The 13,151-nt window shown below is 44.0% G+C and overlaps 1 protein-coding gene across 4 annotated transcripts in view; it reads right to left on the minus strand.

Annotated features, from left to right (window-relative positions):
• The window catches only part of myo18b (myosin XVIIIB), a 56,615-nt gene that overhangs the window by 29,662 nt on the left and 13,802 nt on the right, over positions 1–13,151 (minus strand). For all 4 annotated transcript variants that reach the window (XM_076986512.1, XM_076986510.1, XM_076986509.1 and 1 more), the window contains exons 9-24: positions 9,544–9,686; positions 9,282–9,382; positions 8,716–8,779; positions 8,350–8,494; positions 8,038–8,208; positions 7,668–7,758; positions 7,248–7,440; positions 7,066–7,146; positions 6,778–6,898; positions 6,501–6,648; positions 6,151–6,334; positions 5,811–5,961; positions 5,319–5,428; positions 5,033–5,098; positions 4,474–4,602; positions 4,021–4,164 (exon numbers count right to left, since the gene is read on the minus strand). In XM_076986512.1, coding sequence (XP_076842627.1) covers positions 4,021–4,164; positions 4,474–4,602; positions 5,033–5,098; positions 5,319–5,428; positions 5,811–5,961; positions 6,151–6,334; positions 6,501–6,648; positions 6,778–6,898; positions 7,066–7,146; positions 7,248–7,440; positions 7,668–7,758; positions 8,038–8,208; positions 8,350–8,494; positions 8,716–8,779; positions 9,282–9,382; positions 9,544–9,686 — 2,042 coding nt within the window. The remainder of the gene's footprint in view (positions 1–4,020; positions 4,165–4,473; positions 4,603–5,032; positions 5,099–5,318; positions 5,429–5,810; positions 5,962–6,150; positions 6,335–6,500; positions 6,649–6,777; positions 6,899–7,065; positions 7,147–7,247; positions 7,441–7,667; positions 7,759–8,037; positions 8,209–8,349; positions 8,495–8,715; positions 8,780–9,281; positions 9,383–9,543; positions 9,687–13,151) is intronic.

Raw genomic sequence — 13,151 nt, forward strand, 5'->3', positions numbered from 1 at the left:
TAGTGTGTGTGTGTTCTAACTGCACAGATGGGTAAAAAGTGGAGGACAAATTTCGATCGCGGTGAAAAAAAATCACAATTGACAAAATATGGCACATTTATATGGGTATTTCTACCTTGCACCAATTTGTGGAGGTCAGTTTTTGTCTAATTATGTCAATAGCTTTTAAATGGTGCATCATAAGATCATAAAACAAGCTATTATATATTAAGCGCAATCCTAAGCAACAACCTATAAGTCAGATATGGGTATTTCTACCTCTTACCTAATAGTGGTGGTGAGTTTTTATCTTTTAATTTCAATAGCTTTTAAACGGTCCATCAGAACAGCACCAAACAAGTTGTATTACATTAAGCCCATGATGACCAGCAACCTACAACTCAGATATGAGTATTTCTACCTCTTACCTAATAGTGGTGGTGAGTTTTTATCTAATTATTTCAATAGCTTTTCATAATATTCTTATTTTATGAACAGCACCTGTAATAAGAGTTGTAGGTTGTTGTTTAGGATGCACTTAATATATATAACTACTTGTTTTTCTTTCCCATGACTGTCTAGCATACAGAACTAGACTGAGAGACCAGTTTTAGTTCATTAGCTATTTAATATTGTCTTCAATATTGAACCTTTTCACAATATTCAAATTTTCTTAAATATATCAGTCGGCGTGCAACGAATGAGTATAATATACAAGTTTCATCTTTTGAATGGAATTACTGAAATAAATAATATACCAATATCTGTGTAACGTGGTGGGTTGGACACAATCGCGATAAAGGGCTGGCACATACTTTAACGGAGCTAGTCTCCTCTAGTAGGGTGACCAGAGTTGGGTTTCTGAAAAGGAGGACACCTTTTGTACTGGGTGGGGGTCATCGGTGTATCGGTGAATGATTTAGGTGGATGGTGTGTGTGTCGAACGTTTTTTCTCTTTAACTCCTCCGTAAACGTACACTTTCGTTTCATCGCCGTAGAACCGGCGGACACACGTGCTTTCACTTGTAAACACTTTTGCACTGTACATGTATTCTGTTTGAGGCAGTCGAACAAATTCCCCCCGGACATTTTTTAGGTCTCAAAAGTAGGACATGTCCGGGAAAAAGAGGACGTCTGGTCACCCTAGCTCTAAGTGAACCGCGCCCACACGGAGAGTGCGCAACTTACAAGGCATACAGAACACACTTCACAGAAACACTCACGAAGGAATATAAAGGACCACAGCGATTATGAAAGGAAAACACGTTTATATAAATAATACAAGGCACAGAAAACACAGCAGAGACTAAAGTAAACGAACACTACAAAACACAATGACAAATATTAACACCGGATCATCACTGGATATCCATTTGCTGCAACGTGCACGAAATCTCTGCAGGCGTCTTGCCACCTTCAAATAAATATTTAATTAATCTAGAATGTGGTTCCAATATGGTCACGTTGTCTATACCAATATAGACTATGTTCCAATGTTTAGGCTCAGAGTAGAACAAGTAACACTGCAGCGCACTCCCGCACAAACGAAGACCACGAAGAATAAACATATCAGTAACTTCCGGGGCACACAAATGGGTCAAGTTAAAAAATCAAAATCAAGTTCGGCTCCGAACCCGTTTTTTTATTTTGCTATTTTTGTTTGGATCATCAAATAAAAAACTGAAAAATACAAGCCTGGTTTGTTTTTTTGTTTTTATATTCAAAACGAAAAACAAAATAATGAATGGTTTTTTGATTTTCCGATTTTGATTTTAAGTTGAATATCAAATGAACGAATGATACACGGATTGTCCATCACATTGCAAATGTAAATGGAGTTATTGCATTTGAATTTGAATTTTGAGCTCAAAGTTGCTTGTATGAGTGGAACAATTGCAAATAAAAATGGAGTTATTGCATTTGAATTTGAATTTTGAGCTCAAAGTTGCTTGTATGAGTAGAACATGTAAATGCAAATGCGCATTACATTTCAGGCCCGTAGCCAGCATTGTGATGGGGGGGATCTTTTTCCCCCAAAAGTGGAGTGAGGGGGGGGGGGGGGGGGGGGGGGTTGTGTCTTATATGTTTGCTCTATGCTGCGCCTATAGCGATCGATCGCCAGTGGTTGGCGCCAGAGCGAACTAGTAACTCAGTGGGTTTTCCATCCACCGAGTTTTTGCGCATTTTGAAAATGCGCATGAAAAAAGCTGGATGGAAAAAGACCAAAATTCGAAAATAGCCCCAAATATCGCAAAAAAATGTTTACGCTAGGAGGAGGTGGAAAAGTTAGACTATCGCATCGCCAAAATTCGTAAAAACTGGATGGAAAAGGGTTTTTCAATCAATCAATCAAATTTTATTTATATAGCGCTTTTTACAACAGTTGTTGTCACAAAGCAGCTTTACAAGTGCCGAGTCCTAGCCCCCAGTGAGCAAGCCAGTTTTTCGCATAAACGATGACGTATCATGCCTCAAGTCAAGTGGTTCTGTACATGATCGCGATGTAAAGATGGCAAATGCATACAAAAACAGTTCTGGAGAGAGCAAAATTGAATTGAACTTCTCCATGTAAAGAAAAGAAAAAGAAAAAAATGTTTCACAACCTCAACGTGCAAAAATGCGTAAATGCCAGATGGACGTAAAACCACTATTGTTTGGCGTCCTCTCACGTGATCTAAAGTTTATTCGCATAACTGTAATGAATGGAAACAAGGCTTAATTCACATTTTTTTTCTGCCGAAACTTGGAAATTGAGCATTATTTTTTCGAAAGGTTTGGATGGAAACCCGAATCATAGATGTAGATCGAAGATAAATAAACTAGATTTTTTTCAGCGTGAGAAATCGGATGTATGGCGTGAGAGCGTGCGAAAACGGTCAAATGCGCGTGTCTCACGATCATTGCGTGAGAGTTGGCAACACTGTTAAGTTTGTTGTGAGTTTGTTGTTGCTGTCCTTATTTGTTTGTCTGTATATTCACCGGAGATTAACAATTCATTCATTGAATAGCCTACCTATCTTGAGGGGCATGTGTGTACGGAGGGAGGGTGCGGGGGCGGGGGGGAGGGGGGGGGGGATCGAACGAACCCTTCGATCCCCCCTGGCTACGGGCCTGCATTTTCATTTGAATATTGAGACAGAAAAACTTCCATAGTTGCCAACCCCACCAGTGCAAATACATTCTGGTGCAGGTGATGGAGGAAGATTGAGGTTATTTTGCCTTTTTGTTTTTCTTTTTTTGTTGTTTTTGTTGTTCATGAGTTTACAGTATATACAGCATGTGTTGCTGTAGTGTTCATGCAAAACCAAAAGAAAACCTTCCCCTTGTAATTGTGTTTTACTTTATGGTGTAAATGTACTGAATATGCAGAAATAACCTCAATATTTGTGAATATTCATGTATATGTGAGACCTCTGACAGACCTTCACAGCAGACTACAAACACTCAAACACATGGTAGTAGTGTTTTCCATTTGTCACTTCAGTGTGTAGTCACTAAAGACTAATCTAAGACTTAGTATTAAAGACTAATCATCTGATATTTGTGTGTAGTGTTTAGATGCAAAAATATGGGTTTGGCAAGAGTTGCAAATGTTTTGGTTGAAGTGTGTGTTTTTTCCAAAAGTGTGAGATGTTTTGCCTGTTGTGTGTGTAGCATTGGCTGCTGTGTGTTAAGTTTCGACAAAAGAGACATAGTTTCAGAAATTGGGTCTTAGCGTCTGCAAAAAACTGTATTGTAAAGAGTCTGTACGTCATTGTAAAGAGTGTACATCATTGTATAGAGTCTGTACATCATTGTAAAATGTCTGTACGTCATTGTAAAGAGTCTGTACATCATTGTATAGAGTCTGTACATCATTGTAAAATGTCTGTACGTCATTGTATAGAGTCTGTACATCATTGTATAGAGTCTGTACATCATTGTATAGAGTCTGTACATCATTGTAAAGAGTCTGTACATCATTGTAAAGGAATCTGTACGACATTGTAAAGTGTCTGTACATTGTTTTGAAATGTGTGTGTTTTAAAAGCTGTTGTGTACCTCTTTGGCCCGTATCCTGTGGTCAACCATATTAACATCCAGTAGGGGGCGCACTTTACACATCAGCTTCCACCAGCTCCATGTTGCCACTGCGGTGAGAACGCGTACATTTCTCTGGATACAGCTCACCGCCATCTGCTGCACCTGATCTCAGAACAGCCATAAACAGCTGCTTAGGCTGTTGCCAGCACACACATCCTTTGACATCACCATGCATGAGATGAGACTGCCTCTCTTCTTATCACAGGACGCTGTAAAATTAATATGTTTCAATTTCTACAGTCATAACAGAGAGCATGCTGGTGTAATGGACAGATTAAGCTAGTGGTTTCATTCATAATGTTATCTGCTTTTACCATTTAAACCTTGTTATATAATAAATAAAAAAAAACACGCCATTCCATGACAGGTCCTCCACAGTCCCAGAATGCATGGCTGCAGTATCTGCCTCACCTTCAGGCGACGGTACCTCTGGCGTGCCAGGTGGCCGAGACAGGCGGCCTGCATGTGCACCAACCAACTGCTGACCAGACCATTCCTCTGTACGTCCAGAGAGCTCAACACACCACGCTTCATGAACACCTATCACACACACACACACACACACACACGCACACACATACACACACACACACACACATACACACACACACACACACACACACACACAAACCCACACACACACACAAACCCACACACACACACAAACCCACACACACACATACACACACACACACACACAAACCCACACACACATACACACACACACACACACACACAAACCCACATACACACACACACACACAAACCCACACATACACACAAACCCACACACACACACACACACACAAACCCACACACACACATACACACACACACACACGAACCCACATACACACACATATACACACACACACACACACACACACACACACACACACACCTGTGAGCACACAAACACCAGTGTGTGACCCCCTGACTCCACAAGGTTTGTACTAATGTAGTGTCTCACCTTGGTCGTCCCTAAAACAATGCTCTTCTTGTCCAGGTCCAGCTCAGTCAATAATTCCTCCACAGCCTATAATGAACAGATAATTGTGAGTACAATGAATTCAGTGGCCCATTGTACTGGAAATGTTAATGTCAACAAGGACACATCAATATAAGCTGGGTAAAGAAAAAAAACTTGTGAAGAATGTTGTGTGTGTGTGTGTGTGTGTGTGTGTGTGTGTGTGTGTGTGTGTGTGTGGTTTGTGTGTAGGTGTGTGAGGTGCATCTCTGTGTGTGGAGATTCAGACCTTTCTCTCGTTTGGCGTAATGAAGACTGAGCCATAGCGTTTCATCACAGGAGGAGACAAGGCCTGGAAGCGGCAGCGGAAGTCGCTCAGAGACATGTGTTCTGGGTAGCCTTGGAATATGAGCACACATAAACCACATGTGAGCTGAGGATTATGGGGATTGTAGTTTAAAATGCCAATATGCATATTTATCATTCCTAAAGGTTGGTGCTGTGGTAGTTGCTTGTGAGTGTGTGCGTGTATGTGTGTGTGTGTGTGTGTGTGTGTGCGTGCGCGCGTGTATGTGTGTGTGTGTGTGTGTGTGTGTGATTGTGTGTGATCGTGTGTATGTGTGTGTGTGTGTGTGAGTGTGTGTGAGTGTATGTGTGTGTGTGTGTGTGTGTGTGTGTGTGTGTGTGTGTGTGCGCGCGTGTGTGTGTGTGTGATTGTGTGTGATCGTGTGTATGTGTGTGTGTGTGTGTGTGTGTGTGTGTGTGTGTGTGTGTGTGAGACCTATGCGGTACAGCTGCAAAGCAGGTAGCAGGTGGGTGGATTGCAGCTGTATGCGCAGAGCGGGGACATCAAAGCCACCTCCATCTGTTCTCGCAGTGAGACACTGCAGGAAGACGGGCTGAGACCGACGAATGAGGTTCACCAGAGCATCCTGTATGAGAGATCGAGACAGAGGTGAGACAGAGAAGCACTGACAGAGTTAGACAGAGAAACACTGACATAGACAGAGAGAGAGAGAACACGAGAGAACAGGGAGAGAAAAACCACACTTTCTAAAATGGACGAGCGGCAGATGGCCGTGTTGCCATGGTGTCCAGCTACAGCGAGATGTAGCCCTCACCGCTTGCAGCTTGATGGCAATACAGCGTGAGTTCCTCCGGATGGCTGCCATCCCCCCACAGAAGGTCTTCCGCACCATGCCGCTACGCTCCAGGGAACGCTGGGAGCCACCCTCCACGCCGCCCAGGGACCGGCACAGGGCCGGCACAGAGGCCCGGGGGCCGAACAGAGCCTTCACTGCACCACTGAGAGAGAGAGAGAGAGAGAGAGAGAGAGAGAGAGAGAGAGAGAGAGAGAGAGAGAGAGAGAGAGAGAGCTATTAATTACCAGCTAAATGTATTGCATGTGTGTATATATACAGTCTGTATGTGTATATATATATATATATATATACTGAGATTGTATTTCTACTTGGAGGAGTTCTGCAGTATAGAGATGGCGTTGAGGGCGGAGGGGTTGTTCTGCACCAGACCAAACCAGCCGGATAGGTCATAGCGGATAGGGTCAGACCCCATTAGATGAGCAATCTCACACTGAAGAGGCTGTTCACACTGACGTACTAAAGTTAGCGAGAGAGAGAGAGAGCATTGAGCTGTTATACAGGATGGGCAGAGGGGAGAGCTGTTTTTAGTCACTGCGCTGAATGAGTGGATTTCTATTAAAGTGTTCTGTGACAGGGTGAGAGGACCTGTATCTCCAAAATACTGGCATATCCTCTGAAGAACCACATTCTCCGAAGAACCGGGAGTGACTATCTCTTCATCTAGAACCCAGAGGAGCCCACGAGAGTCACCTTCAGGTCCTCGCAGCTGAGCATGCACACACACACATACACACACACACACACACACACACACACACAGAAACAGAGATGCACGGAGAGAGAGAGATTCAGAACATCAAAGACAAACCATGCTTTATCACCATGAACTCTAAGCTGAACATGCTACCCTGTATGGGGAGGAGACACGTCTACCTGGAGGCCCGGTTGGTCTATAGCACACACCACCTCTCTCGGGCTCCGCTCCGGGGCCTCGAACTCAACGTCCATGCTCTCCTGCACACAGAGAGCAGATGCATCGATAACCCTCTCCCATCAGCCCTGGCAGCGCCTCCACCCCCACCCCCACGTGCTGCCCGGCGGGGGCCCCCACGTGCCTGTGCATATCTATGGAGGGCAGCACTGAAGGTCTGGGTGAAGCAGTGCTCCAGAAGCCTCTCCTGGAGGTAGTTGTGGCAGAGCTCGGGGAAGCCGGCCGCCCGCTCCTCTCCCCCATGCCGGGGGTTACGCAGTCCTGGGGTGTCGACCACCATCACGGAGCCCAGCGTCAGCTGCTTGGAGCACAGGGCTCTGTGGTGGAAAGCCAGAGGGAAAAGTGTCAGACGACCGGCCGACGGGAGAGGCCAGGCTTGTGTGTGCGTGCGTGAGTGTGTGTGTGTGTGTGTATGTGTGTGTGTGTGTGTGTGTGTGTGCGTGTGCGAGTGCGAGTGTGTGTGTGTGTGTGTGTGTGTGTGCGTGTGTGTGTGCGTGTGCGCGTGTGCGTGTGTGTGTGTGTGTGTGTGTGTGTGCGGGCGCACCTGTTAATAAGAGACACAATGGCAGTAAACAGTTCTTCATAGAGACCAGAAGCCATGCCATCCACACACTGAGCTGCAGTGAGTTTAGGACCTAAACCATAAAACAGCCCAAATTTACATTACAGTTCAAGGAAATGCTGCATTACCTAAATGTATATATTGCAACTCTGTCGGTGGAATAATTCACATTTTAGACATTTTAGTGTATTTTAGTCAATTTATACTCTGTGTCAATTCATACTCTGTAAAAATAAAACTCACCACATGAGTACATTGATCACAAACACTGCTAGACTAAAAATATAGTATAATATTATAAAATGTCAAAAAATATATAATACACTATAAAATATATAACCAGTAACCTGACCTTCCCCTTGTTCATCCAGCATGTTTCGCTCTTTAGTGCCCCCTGTGGCTCTCTGCAGTAACTGCCTGAGGTGATGTTTAAAGACAGCAGTGTGGAGATCATCTCCCTCACAGCCCAAAACAGCACTAGCGACCTGTGCACTGTCAAAACTCATGAACTGTTTTCTTCCCACTGGAGCAGCAGAGGAGTAGGGGAGGACAGGAAATAAAACATTTAAGTTTTTTCCCCACATTTATTAACAAGTACAGCTGCCAATGTTAAGTTAAAGTCAGTTAAAGTCACACATCACATCAATGAAAAAAGCAGACTAACCTTTGCACACCCCCGCTATGCCCAGGTGGTATATCCCGGCTAGAACGTGCCAGATAGCTCGCTGCTCATCAGCAGAGAACCCAAGCGTGTTCATGGCGGCCAGGAGCCTTCCAAAGTCCACCGTGGCCCTCTGCTTCTCATCCACCTGTGGGCAGAATGAAACAGCGCCCACATGAAGTTCAACCTAACAACTGCATTTTTAAAATGGACCATACTCCACTGAGGAACACTGATATGAAAATGAACCAGGATGAATAATTCTGAAGGACTTTCCATCACTGCTGTTACTTTGGTGTAAAGCACTTCAGCAATGTGCAAAAGTGAGTTTGTTTCTCTTTTGTCCTCATCACGTTCCTCCTCTCCTACCTTGGTGGGGCAGGTGATGCCGAACGAGTTGGTCTCGGGCAGCTGGTGCAACTGGAGATCGCTCCTGGAGTGGAGACACCACAGACCCACACGTTAAAAAAGGAAACGACTTTCGCCCATCAATCCTTCAAGCTTGTGGTGGGTTCTGTTACAGATCCAAGTTCTCTGGGCACAAGGGCAGGATGTCGGCCAAGTCTGTGCCTCACTCAAAGTGACCTTGAGTTCCACTGAACACACGACGGGCCAGTTTTACAGGCAAACGGTGAACCTGGTCATACATAATGCTTGTCATGTCAGTCCATTACAATAGTTTTAAAACATCATGTCTGGTCTTATTATTAAATTGATAAGTTTCCAGAACATTGAGCAGGGTGGGTGTGGTACAGCACTTAATATGGATGCCACTTCAGGACTATTCCAGCTCTCTGACATTCTTTAGTAGCCTATTGTGCCATTTATATGATATAGAAAAGTAAGCACTCCATTATCAAAAGCCAATGGTCAAATATTTTGGAAGTCCAGCACAAGACGTATGCCTTGTCCAGTAAAGTAGAGTGTCCTCTGACCTCATCTCCAAACTAAGACCAGCTAACATCTGGGAGAAGATCAAGAAGTTGCTCTCTCCCGCTGGCCTTCGGCAAACCCTCCATCTCTCCAGCATCAGAGTCTGCCAGGCAAAACAACGACAAAAGTACAGAATATGGAGTAACCAAAATGTGTGTGTGAGAGAGATAGAGAGAGAGAGAGGGGAGGGGGAGAGAGAGAGGGAGGGGAGAGAGAGAAAGAGAGAGAGGGGAGGGGGAGAGAAAGAAAATTGTTGTAAGGTACCTGAAGTTGAGCGGCAGCAACAAGGCCTTTGTGGTTAAAGTCCAGAGAGAGGACCATGGCGAATCTGGTGGAGGCGTCGCTGTGTGGGGAGCTCACACCGCCAAAAGAGCGCAACACAGTGAACACAGCCTGGAGCCGCTCCACTGAGGTGCCCCCCCACACACACACAAACACACACACGCACGCACACACACACACACACACACACACACACATACACACACACACTGTATATATCATCACTACACATCATAAGGACATAAAAAAGACAAGGAATGTGTACACATTACCACATTATTCACATCAAATATAGAACTGAAATTGAACACACACACACACACACACACACACACGCACGCACACATACACACACACACACACACAAACACACGCACACATACACACACACACACACACACACACACACACACATACGCACACACTAGTGTTGTCAAAAAAATCGATATATCGATACGTATCGATACTGAACATTCTGAAACGGTACAATACTCGTTTCCCTTAAGTATCGATTCTTTTTACATAAAATGCGCTTTCGTTTGACCCACCCAAGCTGCCGTAATGCACAGGACAGTTTGTAATGCTAATATGGCAGCTAAAGCAAACGCAGTGCTGTTGGATTCGAAGCAGATACAGATGGAAAACTGAAGGACATGAACAAGCCGGTTTGCAAGTGGTGCTTTTGGAACATTTCAACGAAGGGGGCTAAAGCCTGGTTGAGTGACCATAGCGCTCGACTCCGCGTGCACCTCGCGCGAACCTCCGCGAGCGGTGGAGGCTTTATACTTTCCGCTTTGCAGTGTTGTCCGAAACTATATGTGGTAGTATAAAACAGTCCCACCAAGATTTCGCGGGCCTTTTTTGTGATTGTTGCAGGCTAAAATGTTTGATGTTTCGGGTGTTTTTCAAAAAAATTGCGATGGAAGTTGCGGTGTGTTATTGCTTTTTTGTGAGTACATTACAATAGGGAGTAAATGTTGTATGGTTTCCTCTATTTAGTAGTCCATTTTAATTATCTATTTACCTATTTATTCAGGGTTGCCAACTTTTCAAGATCGCTTGAAGTGAGATTTGAACCTGGAGGGGGTGGCGGGGTTAGCGAACGTAAGTTGTTACCGGGCGGCCTGTAAAATGGACACAAATTAAGTATTATATCGAGATCGATCGCCAGTGGTTGGCGCCAGAGCGAACTAGTAACTCATAGATATGGATCAGAGATAAATAAACTTTTAACCCAGTTTAAAGTAGGGTTGCCACCTAGGTCTGACAAAAAACAAGGACACTGTCATTAGGGGTGGGTGGATCAATATTTATATCGATAGTATCGATACAAAGGTGAGGATCGGTATCGGATCGATACCACAGCGAAAATATCGATTCTTTTGCTGCAGTTTAGAGGTCTGCGCGGGACTGCTTGTTTTAGTCCCACTCCCGCCCGCACCGGCCAAAAAATCGCTTGTTTTAGTCCCGCACCCGCCCGCCACATACACATTTCTGTCGCCCCCGCCCGCAATCCTAATATGAATTGAATTAATTAGATTTAGTACTTGAAATTTTCTTATGTATTTATTAAAACAGCAATATAGCGATGGATTGCGCTGTCCCATTTCTTACCACAGTCCAAACACATGCCGTCAGGTGACGTACACCAACACTTTCTGATATCAATCACAACAAGCCGATTTCCCTCTCCATTAATTACAATGGAATATGACTTCCATACATCAGACTTTCCTGTAGTTGGCTTAATTGTGGTGTATTCACCTGTTTTAATTGAATTTTCCACAGCTGAAGCTGGTTGACCATCTACAGCAGGGGTCGGCAACCTATGGCATGCGTGCCACCATTGGCACGAGGCATAATCACTGGCACGGGACACGCTGGACCAGCATCAGCAAAAATATAATTAATATAAATTATTATATTAATGGATTATAATTTCAAGTAAAAAGTATTGCCACCCCCCCCCCCCCCAGCAAAAATATAATTAATATAAATTATTATATTAATGGATTATAATTTCAAGTAAAAAGTATTGCCACCCCCCCCAAACGGTTTGGAAGTATCGGTATCGGGTGGCGAACGTAAGTTGTTGAGCACGGCGTGGCGAACGTAAACTTAACGTAAAACGTTACCGGAGGGGTTTAAAATGGACACAGCGAGAAAAAAAACAGATTTAAAGTGTGCAGAAACAGTCTGAATCATGGTTTGAACTAACCTAGTTTTTTTGCCCGAATATTTTGACCGAATATTAAAAAGACGAAAAACCGGGACAAACCGGGACAGCCCGGTAAAACCGGGACAGGCACGTGAAAACCGGGACAGGTGGCAACACTAGTTTAAAGTTTAAACTTATAAACTTTATCTCAGACCCTCGCCGCTTGCGTGCGCTGCAGTGACTTCGCGGGCTACCGTTACATTGTGGGGAATGTAGTGTTTGTGCGTGCAAAACACCATCGGGCGGCTGTGGCCTGCGGGCCGGTTCTAATAGTAATTAAATATCATCCAGGGGGCCATAGATAATCAATTCGCGGGTCGGATCTGGACAGTTTATCCCCGCTTTCATGTAGTGTACCGGGATACTGCTTTTCCCGATATTTTTGCCGTTATTTTCGTCGCTCATGCTGCTTTCAGTCTGCTCCTCTTGAGCTTGTTTGTCGACGTCACATCAAGACGACATCAGTGATTGGTCAAATGTGCGGGAAAGTTGCGGTGATTGGCTGAAGTTGCAACACCGCCCTGAATTCGCGGGGTTTGCTTGAAGTTGCGTTGAAGTTGCAAATCGCAACATCGCGACTTTCTGGAGGGTTTGATAAAAGAAACACCCCTCAAAACAGGGGAATGAACACTTACCTGACGAATTTTCATGCTGCTTTGTGATTCAGGTTTGAAAAGTGCTGCAATTTAGGCTAAAGTACTTGAAAATGTTGAAATTGTAACTACTTCGTTTCACAACAAATATCTGTCTGACTGAACAGTTCACTTGTATTACATTAACAAATACGAGCCTCTTGTAATTCCAGGATGAAACATGAGAGAACGTGAAGACGTTAAGATTGGGCGTTTTGAAAATAAACAACCATTAAATAATGTGATTAAAAGCGCAATATTTCGAATCATTTCGAGTATATGTATAAATATTTAACTTAATTAAGTTTAACGTGCTGGGAAATATTAGTACAAGCGCTTGAATTGAACCCTGCAAACATGACTTTGTTCATTGCGCTGAGGCGCGGCGCGCGCGAAGTTACAAAATTCGAGAGGTGCACGACCTCGCGTGCGCCGCGCTTCAGCGCGATGAACAACGTCATGTTTGCGGGGTTCATACACCTTGTGGAATTCAAACACTTGTATGTCACTTTCAAGGTCCATTTCAATATTTCCCAGCACGAGCAAAGACACTTTGTCAGACGTTCAAAAGACGTCCACTGAAAAGCCAGAATGAAAGTTTTAGCGACGTCTTTTTTAAACGTCTATTACTGCTAGTGATGCGCGGATCGATACTGAAATATCGATTCTATCGATACCAGGTCTTTATGTTCTAAAATCGATTTTCAAATCAAAATATCGATACTTTTGATACTTCAGTC

This window comes from Brachyhypopomus gauderio, unplaced genomic scaffold, assembly GCF_052324685.1.
Source record: "Brachyhypopomus gauderio isolate BG-103 unplaced genomic scaffold, BGAUD_0.2 sc47, whole genome shotgun sequence".
NCBI lineage: Eukaryota > Metazoa > Chordata > Actinopteri > Gymnotiformes > Hypopomidae > Brachyhypopomus > Brachyhypopomus gauderio.